The sequence below is a fragment of the Pseudophryne corroboree genome, chromosome 1 (assembly GCF_028390025.1).
Source record: "Pseudophryne corroboree isolate aPseCor3 chromosome 1, aPseCor3.hap2, whole genome shotgun sequence".
Classification (NCBI taxonomy): domain Eukaryota; kingdom Metazoa; phylum Chordata; class Amphibia; order Anura; family Myobatrachidae; genus Pseudophryne; species Pseudophryne corroboree.
The window spans coordinates 566,179,050-566,191,501 of record NC_086444.1 but is presented as its reverse complement, the minus strand read 5'-3'; the positions used below and the strand labels follow the sequence as shown (position 1 = coordinate 566,191,501).

The 12,452-nt window shown below is 41.9% G+C and overlaps 1 protein-coding gene across 3 annotated transcripts in view; it reads left to right on the top strand.

Annotated features, from left to right (window-relative positions):
* The window catches only part of ADAMTSL1 (ADAMTS like 1), a 453,675-nt gene that overhangs the window by 287,685 nt on the left and 153,538 nt on the right, over positions 1-12,452 (top strand). For all 3 annotated transcript variants that reach the window (XM_063914179.1, XM_063914180.1, XM_063914181.1), the window contains exon 14: positions 4,417-4,718. In XM_063914179.1, the coding sequence (XP_063770249.1) occupies positions 4,417-4,718 (302 nt within the window). The remainder of the gene's footprint in view (positions 1-4,416; positions 4,719-12,452) is intronic.

Sequence of the window (12,452 nt, the reverse complement as noted above, 5' to 3'; positions counted from 1 at the left end):
CTTTGATCTGCAGAGTCTGTCTATGCAAGGAGCTTATGGGGCCGAAATTGAAATCTTAATGTAGTCAAATAAATTCTTCTTTCAGAGGAGTAGAGTTGCCGTGTAAGGCTACTTAATATATACTGTATTATATTGCAAATGAAGCACATGTGGTGAGCTACCGCATTGCTGGATGTGTATTGCTGTATAACACACATTAGCAGGCAGAATGAATATGATGTGTTCCATTTTATGACCGCTGCTAACAAGGGCCTTATTGTCATTTATTAGATTTTATTTAAAATATTCATATTTTCCTAATCCAGAAGCAATTTACATTCAGGTGTATAAATACACGTATACATACAATTGTATTTCTGTTACGTATTATAAGGATTATAAGGCTTAGTGGTATGCAACATTCACTACTCCAGCTGTTGCTACACCATTGTTCTCTGAAACCCTCAATCATCTTTTCTTTAGGACTTGATATACGTGTTCCAAAATTTTCCCTTTAGTTATGTTATCTATTACTGTACCTTGGAATACCGCGCATCGAGGGGCTGATTAGCAGACACACCTGCAGCCATTTTTCCGTATGGCCATGACCGCCTGCTTACTAGTTTATGCTGAGTATCTGCCTTTTGTATACTAAAAATCTGTGAAACTGCATGTGGCGGCTTATCCTGCCCAGTGTCTAAACACCCACACTTGCAGATGTCAGCATTTGTATTTGGACCCTCTCGGTCCACACACTACAATAAACAGACGCAGATTTCTTCCTTTGGAGCATTCTCAGTATGCTGAAATCGGTGAGATCCATGCGCATTGTGACTTGCGTGCAACTCAGCATCAGGCCCCGAACCTCGATTACCATGTTATTTTCTGCGGAAAGTAATTTTATTATTGACTGCTTATTGAGTGTAATGTCTGGCTTGTTCCATGTGAGCGTCTTTACAGTTCTTTAGTATTGGTTAGTTACGACACAAAGTGTAGGGAAGCGCAATGTTACTAATTTGTGGTGACATTTACATGCAAGCCAACATTCCGACAGCCAGTTTCCATTGGACTGTCAACGTGCCAGTCCAGAGACATTGGGGTAAATTTACTAAGATGGGAGTTCTATTTAAGATGGGATGTTGCCCATAGCAACCAATCAGATTCTACTTCTCATTTATTTAGCACCTTCTAGAAGATAATACCTGGAATCTGATTGGTTGCTATGGGCAACATCCTATCTCAAACAGAACTCCCATCTTAGTAAATCTACCCCATTATTTGTAGAAGTACCACAAACAGAAATAGCTGATAGTGAATCATGTTTTTAAAGACGGGTACAAATATGACCCACAGAGGTCTACAAACAAAGGAAGAGGGACATTCACCAGAGAAAATACAGTATAAATATTTTATTACTTACATGACCAATTCATAAAGGGTGTTGACGTTTCGGTCAGACATAAACCTTTTTCAAGACCAGCAAACAAGTATATGTTGTATGTACTTGTTTGCACATTTACTTGTTTGCTGGTCTTGAAAAAGTTCTATGTCTGTCCAAAATATAAACATGCTTGACTTGGATATGTAAGCAATAAAATATTTATACTGCCTTTTGCTCGGGTAAAGTGCCCCTCTTTCTTATGTTCTTGGTTGGATGGTCCCTTTATCCCATCATAGGCCGCGCGTTCACCCAATACCAGGCCAGCGCACCGATCGCCAGCGTTAGCTAACAGAGTCTGCCTGGCGTGGTTGTTTTCTAAACAATCCTCGTCTCACTGTACTGGAGTGCAGAGGAGGTGTACAGAGCCGCTTGCAGCACTGAAACCGGCACTGAACGTCAGTTTCATAAGAGCCGGCGGGCGGTAGGACCGTTGCGGCTCTAATAATCATACGGACCCAGCGTTCACTCTGGGAAGCAGGGGCTCCCGTATATATAAGTATGTGAGCGTGTGTATAGCAAGATATATATATATATATATATATATATATATATATATATATATATGTATATATAAAAACATACATACCTATATACCTGTCTTTTATTAACTAACAGCACATTCTAAACATTTCTGAAAAATAATCCTACTCTGTTCTATGTCTTTCATGTTATATGTCATGACTATATACTATGCCTATATGCTATGGGTTTATGCTATGTCCACTATGTCTGCTACGCACGCCACGTTATCTATTCTCCCTCCAGGGGTGTCGTTGACACCCCAAGAGGGAAAATAGTTGTCGGTATGCCGGCTGTCGGCATTCCGGTGCCAAGTGCCACCCCTATTGATACAAGTTTGAATGATTTATAAAGTGGTATGCCATTATGTCTGTTTTTTTCGCCTATACAAAAAAACTGAACTTTTTGCTATTTTTAGGGCGAATGGGTATTCACCCTATTCAATAGCAGGGCTGTTTTTTTTGCCTAGGCGATAAATTCAGCAGGATCAAAAAACATGTGGATCAGCGAATCCACATGTGTTTTCGCCTGCACAGGTGAAAACATGGGCCATTTTCGCAGATTTTGAGGCATTTTTCGGTGAAAAGGGACCGTAATTGAATAGACAGTGGGCGAAATCAACAGCTCCGAGATTAACGGAGCAAATTGCATACCCTCAATAGTCTATTTACTGTATAAAAAGTTTGTAATAGAATACATTCTATCATTAATTATAAGTGTATGAGTCTTGTGATTAGAAAGGGATCTCAAATTATTGTAAACCCATTTTAAGATTTAATTGCCAGGTGGAAAAAGAAAGCATTTTGCGGACCAGAATGGCTCTTTACAACCAGCAATTTTACTTCAGACCAAATGAGAGGAAATTGTGTGTAATAACTAAAAAGGGGTTTTATGTTCTAGAATAGACAGACTAAATGAAAGCCCATATTCAGTGCCTTGCCTAGTGAGTGCTGCAGGGACTAGTAAAGTCTACATGGTAAACTAATACACTCCTGAACGCTGTCTTATTCCGATCATTAAGTCAGTATATACTATTGTGCTACTGTATATATATTTGAAATTCGCCTCAGTTTGCAAGAACTTTATTAAACTTAAACAGCTGGCCGGTATTTGGATATTTCTTGGAAAGCTAAGGATGGACTTGTCAAATATGTTTTTTGAAAACTGCTACCAACCTCAGATTAATATGGTCTAATGTTGAACTGTTTTATTTTATAGTGAAATGAGTCTAGTCAGATACAGTACAGTACTGTACATCTGTAGTAATGTCTGCATTACCCTAGACAAGGAAGCTGTCTGTTTTCCTTTCCCAAAAATGATCACAATAAGGTGGACCTATGACAAATGACACAACACCAAGCAGTGGAGGTCATTGTCTTGGGGATGGATAGATAGATAGATAGATAGATAGATAGATAGATAGATAGATAGATAGATAGATAGAAAGATAGTGTTAACTTCAAACCTAAAAATGCAACTCTTTGATACCCTTCCTGAAATGAGTAATTACCTGTGATGAAACGCGTTAGCTATGATGGCGCATATGCAGACACAGTGGTATACATAAGTACCAAAGTATCTGCACTCACCTAACGTGCACTTGTACTTGCCTGGGTGCTCCACAGAGGATTCCGTATAGAAATCTCAGCCAAAAAATAGAGGAAAGAAAGCACTCACCAGGCTTGATGCACAGTAAGGTTTATTACCTCAGAAAAAATATATCACAGGAACAGGAGTTGAAATCAGTGTTTGGGTAATGAGCTGGACCTTTGTTAAGATATACAGCAATTCATAATCACATAGACATGTGTCAGTGTAATAGCATATGCTATCCTGTGATGTTTTTCTTGTGGAGGCGTCATGGCAGTGTTGTGGGTGTGTATCAAACGTTCTGTGTGATTCAGAGTTGTGCACACAGGGAAGGGAAGCCTGTCTCAGAACTATATATGGAACCTTCATGGGATTGGTACCATTGCCTATACTAATAATGATGGATGCGGAGGCCGATGTAAAATCATTGGGCAGCACTTATGATCCCCCCGCATCAGCTGAATGGATACTGCATTAGCATAAGTTAGTAATTCTGGCTTCTGCGGCTGCCCATAACTTCAGACACTTTGTGTGGGACCCATAATCAGCCCCTTGTGTGGCTGACCCATGACAATGCAGAATGGATCATACTCCAGTTTATTAGCCAAATAAAATATTTTGGGTCTCCAGGTTTATAAAAACAAAAGCCCACAATTAAATGACTGCGTTTCATCTGTCTATGCACGGCTCTGTACCGATTGAAATTTACATATCTCCAGTTAATTACAAGTTGTCAAAGTGATCCTTTTAACCAAGTAACATAAATGTGATTAATTTTCATCTCACACATTTTACTCTCCTCAGAGAGGTGGAGCTATTTTATGTTGGATTAATGAATTTTTATTTTCAGGTGCTTTGAGAGTGTTGACAAATATTTCCATTTACAGGTTCATACCAGAGCCGTGGTCCGCTTGTAGTGTTTCCTGTGGAGTAGGTGTACAGCAGCGAGCAGTCAAGTGCCAGGTGCTATTATCATTTGCTCAGACAATTGCTGATCTCCCACTTGATGAGTGTGAGGGGCCGAAACCAGCCAGTCAGAGAACGTGTTACGGTGGACCCTGCAATGGTGAAGAGGTGGAGTACAGCCCAGATGAGGACGAGCTGGAGTATGGAGGATTAAAGGATATCGATGAACTGTATGATTGGGAGTATGAGGGATTCTCTGAGTGCTCTGAGTCATGTGGTGGAGGTAAGTGACTTACTGCATGGCTTGACTTATCTTACAAACAGCTAATTAGTACCCTAATAGAACATACTGTACAGAGATACTAAGTACGGTGATTTGGCATCCAGGAACTTACTGAGGGGCTTTTATCTCTCTCCATTATACATAGAAAGATTAAATTTGCCGCTGTACATTACAAGCTGTTTGTGCTAATTAGTACCCTAATAGAACATACTGTACAGAGATACTAAGTACGGTGATTTGGCATCCAGTTAAAAGCTGTTCGTGCTAATTAGTACACTAGTAGAACATACTGTACAGAGATACTAAGGATGGTGATTTGGCATCTAGGAACTTAGGGAGGAGCTTTTATCTCTCTCCATTATGCTTAGAAAGATTACAATGGAGAGAGATAAAAGCTCCTCCCTAAGTTCCTGGATGCCAAATCACTGTACTTAGTATCTCTGTACAGTATGTTCTACTAGTGTACTAATTAGCACGAACAGCTTGTAACGTACAGTGGCAAGTTTAATATTTTTATGTATAATATAGAGAGATAAAAGCTCCCTAAGTTCCTGGTTGCCAAATCACTGTCCTTAGTATCTCTGTATAGTATTTTCTATTAGGGTACTAATTAGCACAAACAGCTAATTAGTACCCTAATAGAACATACTGTACAGAGATACTAAGTACGGTGATTTGGCATCCAGGAACTTACTGAGGAGCTTTTATCTCTCTCCATTATACATAGAAAGATTAAACTTGCCGCTGTACGTTACAAGCTGTTCGTGCTAATTAGTACCCTAATAGAACATACTTTACAGAGATACTAAGTACGGTGATTTAGTATCCAGTTAAAAGCTGTCCGTGCTAATTAGTACACTATTAGAACATACTGTACAGACATACTAAGGATGGTGATTTGGCATCTAGGAACTTAGGGAGGAGCTTTTATCTCTCCATTATACATAGAAAGATTAAACTTGCCACTGTACGTTACAAGCTGTTCGTGCTAATTAGTACACTAGTAGAACACAGAGCACAGAGTACAGCGATACTAAGGACGGCAATTTGGCACCCAGGAATTTAGGGAGGAGCTTTTATCTCTCTCCATTATACTTAGAAAGATTACAATGGAGAGATTAAAGCTCCTCCCTAAGTTCGTGGATGCCAAATCACTGTACTTAGTATCTCTGTACAGTATGTTCTACTAGTGTACTAATTAGCACGAACAGCTTGTAACGTACAGTGGCAAGTGTCATTTTTCTAAGTATAATGGAGAGAGATAAAAACTCCTCCCTATATTCCTGGATGTCAAATTACCATGCTTAGCATTTCTGTACAGTATTTCCTATCTAGCCAGAAACCCTGCATCCTGTGCAAGCTAGGCGGACAACTGGAGGGGACCCGATACATGGTTGCTTCCTGTTTCCCTTTCCAGTGTCACATAAACTAGTGGTTGGTCTGCCCCGAAAGCCAAGAGTCTCCTCTTTTGTATGGTATCAGTCCCGAGTCTCTGGGACACCCTGAACCAGAGATATCAGTATACAAATTGGACCCATTTTACCATAGACTATAATGGGTCCATTAATTCAGACCCACCATGGGTTCCGACGCTTGCCATGAGCCTTATGGGGGTCACAGAAACTTGGGGTTGGTACCCTCCGGTAGCTAATTGTTTCCCCTTCCATACCAACCTAACGATGAATGCTCCCACCTCCCACGCTGAGAGTCCCAGGTTTGAGTCCCAAAGTGCCAACCTTTTTTTATATATATATATGTTCCCGTGACATTCACTTTAATATTATATTTTTTTCTTTGTTATACATTCATTGGAAGGGTGCACACAGGTTTCACATAAATCAGAGTGGGTGGGGGATTTTCCTACATACAGTAGTATACTGTTGCACATGTCTTGTAACCTGATCGGAACTCCCTCCCTGTCTACTGCATGTACTTTGCAGGCTCCCAGCGGGGAAGGGGAAAGTGGGATGGGGGTAGGGCGAGGCAGTGGAAAATACAGTGTTCAAAGAAAAGGCATAATCAAAACCATGGGGAACTTTACGGTGTATCGTTATGTGCATAGACCTCGCTTATCCCTATCACCCCTTTGTATTTTAGCTAGGGGATTCTGACGCTCCTTCATTACCCCGTAGCCTGCAAAACCTGTGCCGTTGCCTGCTCCATAGCTGAGTGCTGCCATAAGGCAGGGGTTCACGTGCCTCGGACATTTTGTCACTTTGCGATGCGATGGGGTCCGGTGTATCGTTATGTGCATAGACCTCGCTTATCCCTATCGCATCTGTGTATTTTAGCTAGGGGATTCTGATGCTCCTTCAGCATTGCCCCGTAGCCTGCAAAATCTGTGCTGTTACTTGCTCCATAGCCAAGTGCCTCCATGGAGCTAGGAGTCACATGCGGTAGCCATTTCAATTGAGTCTGCCCTGCTATAGAATTGCATGTGTACCGTACGGTGCATAGAACCTTGACAGTAGAAACTCTCCTGCAGCTTTGCCCTGCTTTATGTAAAACTTGTGTTTTGTCAGTTTGCTATGCGATCGAGCCCGGTGTAACGTAATGTGTATAGACCTCGCTTATCTCTATCGCCCCTGTGTATTTTGCCTAGGGGATTGTGATGCTCCTTCAGCATTGCCCCGTAGCCTGCAAAACTTATGCCATCTCTCACTCCATATCCGAGCGCTGCCTGCCATGTGGTGGGGGTTCAGGTGTGGCGGCCATTTTGCCAGTGTGCTGTGCGATTGAGTCCGGTGTACCGTAATGCGCATAGAACTCGCTTATTCCTATCGCCCCTGTGTATTTTAGCTAGGGGATTGTGACGCTCCTTCAGCATTGCCCCATAGCCTGCAAAATCTGGACTGTTACTTGCTCCGTAGCCTATGGCCTCCGTGGGGCAAGGAGTCATAGGTGGTAGCCATTTCTATTGAGTCTGCCCTGCTACAGAATTGTATGTGTACTGTACGGTGCTTAGAACCTTAACAGTAGAACCGGTTCTGCAGCTTTGCCCTGGTTTATGTGAATAAAAAAATAATAAAGTGTCTGGAAAAAACTAACATGCATTCGTACTTTAGAAATCGAACTCGGGACTCTGAGTATAGGAAGCGGAACACTTCACCACTTCGCCGCAGACAGATGAATAAATCCATTGGTTTTGATTATGCTGTAATGGCTATGGGATTAGGACGCTAATATACTGTACAAAATTCCTAATCTCAAGAGGCAATAGTGAACTTCTAACACGTCCATTTGCGACAGTGTACACTACTGGTTTTATGTTGTTTTGTCTGCGGGACTTGGACGCTCACATATTCATAAAGTACTGTAGATGGATCATATACTGTATGCTGTACTATTTGCGTCTGTACCGTATATACTGTATTAAATAATGCAGCATAATGAGTATTTACTGTTTTAAATAATGCAGCGTAATCAGTATTTAATGTATGCAGCGTAATGAGACGCTTAGTAAAGTAGTCCTTATTATATATTTCAGTATTGTATTTTACGGGAGACCACACACATGCGCAGTGGTGATTGTAAAAAGCGACATCTGGTGGATGATCGCAGGTATTACACGTAAAGGTAACGCCAAACGCTCTGTCTGCCTCCATGCGATTAGGTACGCCTCTCTGTGACTAGGCGCACCTCCCTACGCCCCGGTACGCTGCGTATGCTCGATCGGGACAAACGCCTCAGCCAGTCAAGATAAAGGTGGCTACATCTGTATGTGAATTATTTCCACAGAAATATATTATTTCCCCCCCCCCCACAAATATAGAATACAAAAGACTATAGAATATTTCTGCTTGTTACTAAGGATTACATATCGATGATTAGCTTTACTATTGCAATTTATGGGGGTAAATTTACTAAGGTGGGAGCTTTTTAGAACTGGTGATGTTGCTCATAGCAACCAATCAGATTCTACTTAACATTTGTCTAGCTGTTTCTAGTAGATAATAGATAGCATCTGATTGGTTGCTATTGGCAACATCACCAGTTCTACAAAACCTCCCACCTTTGTAAATTTACTCAGAGCCGGATTAACGGCGGGGCGGAAGGGGCGGTCGTCCCCGGGCCTACACACACTGTCCTCACAACTGCAAAAGAAACATCGGAGTAGGAGTACAGCATTTACCTGTCTCCTCTCCGTCCTCCTCGGCAGCTGAGACGTTCCATTACAGCTGCGGCCGCCGAGGAGCTTCACTCACTGCAGTGTGAAGTCTTGCGAGATTTGACATTATCTCACGAGACTTCACACTGCTGCGAGTGAAGCTCCTCGGCGGCCGCAGCAGTAAAGGAACAGCTCAGCTGCCGAGGAGGACGGAGAGGAGACAGGTAAATGCTGTACTCCTACTCCAATGTTTTTTTGCAGTTGTGAGGACAATGTGTGAGGGCCCCACAAATTTGTTGCCCTGGGGCCCCCACAGACCTTAATCCGGCCCTGATTTTACCCCTTGGTATTATTTCCTTTTGAATATCCTCTAGCGTTAAAATAAATCATTCACCCATTCCTCAGGTATCAGACAAGTGCAGTCATTGTTTGGAGGAGGTGGGAGTGGGGTTTAGGAAAATATGGCACTGTGCAGTGTATTGGATCAGTACAGTTTATATGTAATACTGTTATACTGGTAGCTGTATTATTACAGTAGTCCACCAATTTCCCTCCGATTAACAAAACATTTTTACTTATTAGTATTGTTTATCTTTTCTTTTCTGGACCGCTCAGGAGTTGGATGGATTTTCACCTTTCCACAAAATATATGCTGGCAGACATGCTCATACAGTAAATGGAAACAATCTGTGGGATTGATTTCTGCATGTTGTGGGCTTGTGTGTGTGTGTGTACTGTATCAAAGCTCAAAAAATGTATACTGTACTTGGTGAGGTTTGGGAGAAGCCAACTTCTTTTTAAATGTAGGAACCGTTCATGCCTGGAGAGTAATGCGCCCTACACATTAGGCCGGGGGGCAGTGACGGGGGAGTGAAGTTTCTTCACTCCCCCCGTCACCCGGCTCCATAGACGTGCAGGCAAATATGGATGATCTCGTCCATATTGGCCTGCATGCACAGCCGACATGTCACCAGCGATGAACGAGCGCGGGCCGCGCATCGTTCATCGCTGGTGACTCCACACTGCACGATATGAACGTTATCTCGTTCATTAATGAACAAGATCGTTCATATCGTGCAGTAATATCGGCATGTGTGTAGGGCCCTTAAGATGGATTGTACAAAAAATTAGGCAGTGGCATTTGGGCATCATTAAGTGTTAGGCGTATATCCATCTAGAAAGTGCAGTTATAAGGGGGGAGGTAGCACACTCTATCTCAGCTTTGAACCACTGTTAGAGCTTTTCAGGGTTTGTGTCCATCATGCAAAAGTATATTCATTGCATGCAGTAGAACTTGTCATGTGCACCCCTTGCATCAAAACTTGGTGTGTCCAGGAGCATATTTGCACTCTATACCTGTATTTGCTCCTGACTGTATATGAGGATCACAGTATGACTTCCAGCAGATAACATACTGTCATGATTTTGGCCATGATAATCCTGTCTCAAGGGCACTGTCCTATTTTCCAGCATGCAGCTTCCACATCAGTGCTAGGCACATTCACAGGTACTTACTGCTACCCCTTATTGTAACACAGGGCCATGTACCCATTGTGGTGTGGCTATGTTCCCTGTCCTAAATTCATTAATGATGGACGTATGAAAGTGCAGCATTGGATCGTCTGCGTGACCATTGGCCGTCTCAGTAACCCATAGGTTGCTTAGGAAGCCCAGTGTTTTCATACAGCCAGGGCCAGTGAGCTGCATCCAAGGATGCAGCCACTGGCCTTCTCACTTCCAGAAAACAGGCCAGACACTCCCATGTTTTCTTTAATGCTGCCTGTGTCTGCCACTTCCCTGCCACTAAATAGCCACAGACACAGATCTACAACCATCGGAGATGTACACAAACCTTAAGGTTTACATACATCTGAGACTTAGGCTCTGTTTTTGCATTGTTCTATTTGAATGAGAGTTAAAATATTTGGTGATTAATATGTCAGTAGTTCAGATAAAACCATAATCTGCAGTAACAAATGATTAATATGGATTTTTTAGCAACATAGCTGGTGCAGATTGTCTTTCAGCAGGACACTTTATTCCCCCTCCACTTTCAGCCACACAAACTGACTTTTTACCTTTAATCTATGTGTCTGCCGTTAGGACTTAGTATAATTTAGCAGAGCAGTAAATTCTTTTCCCAGAAGAGACAGCAGTGCCTGTAACATGGCTGTTACTAAACCCTCTTAAAATCCAGTTTAGTGGAGTTGTCTTTGAAGTTTTGCTTTTGGTAGTATAATCATTTTTATCCTTCTTTCCTTCATTTAAGAAGCCTAGAATTATTGCAAGAATGGTATTACCATTAATTAACTGTACTCACATGTGCATACGTGTGAGTTTATTGGCCAAACACTCGCACTTATGCTAGCGATTCATAAAAAAAAGGAAAAAACACTTTTACTTGGTTCTGGATGAGTGAGTTTTATATCCCCAGAGAATCTTCTCACTCAGAACATTTAGCATTTTACCCAGCCACAGTACAGTAGCTCGCAGTCTCCTGTCAGAGGGCTCCCGCTGTGAGGGAACTGTAAACATTCGGCAGCTATAAAAATGTGTTTAAGCAGGTGATTCCGTGTGATGTACAGAACTGTGCATATGCCATGGTAAAGAGAAGGGATGCCTGAAATAAGTGGTTCAGCAGCATTAACCCATAAATACTGCACATGACACACAAATGTTCATTCCTGCTGGACACATTCAGTAAAGAATCCATAACTCCATCTGACATGTCTCACTCACTCTACAGTGCTACTGACCTGGAAGCAGATCACTTATACAAATAATAAAAGTATGGTTTTGTTTTAGGTAGTTTCATAGAAATTAAATGGAAATTGCAGTATATTTGCAACTTTAAGAGTTGTTATATCAAAGGAGAAATCCCCCCAAACCTGATTTTTCACCCTAAAATTTGAGTATTAATTTGTTTTTCCTCCTGTTGTGTATATACATGATGAAAGGGCCATTACCTATACGTACTGTTCTAAACGCATTTTTATAAATGTGTAATGCATTGCCTAGACGCATATTTGGCCAATAAAAGGTGCGTAACGTCAGCAGAGTTGCACAGGATCAGGCAGCGGCTCACTCGCACCAGGCATCTTGCGCTGCGTGGTATATATAGGCTGGATGTATGAGGACACGTGACTGCCTCCCTGCCTGCTCTTGTTTGCGTCACAGGTTCTGGTATAGTTTGGGCCAGAGTACTGTAACTGGATTATATTTTTATGGCAGTAGATTAGTGAATTAGCTGTTTACCTTTTTATGCTTATCACATTTAATTGTTATTGTGTATTTAGGTGTCTATTTACTAAGCCTGGGATGGAGATAAAGTCACTGGAGATAAAGTACCAGCCAATCAGCTCCTAGCTACTATGTCACAGGTCGTGTTTGAAAAATGACAGTTAGGATCCGATTGGCTGGTACTTTATCTCCAGCGACTTTATCTCCATCCAAGGCTTAGTAAATAGACCCCATAGTTTTGATGGCTACGCTGAGCATGACCCGTGCATGTTTGTCTTTGGTGGTTGCACCAGCTAGTGTTTCTTATCCTAGAGATTATATTCCCACTTTGGCTTTAGTCTGCTGAATGCTATGCAGTGTTGTATTCTCAGCCTTTCAGCAATACA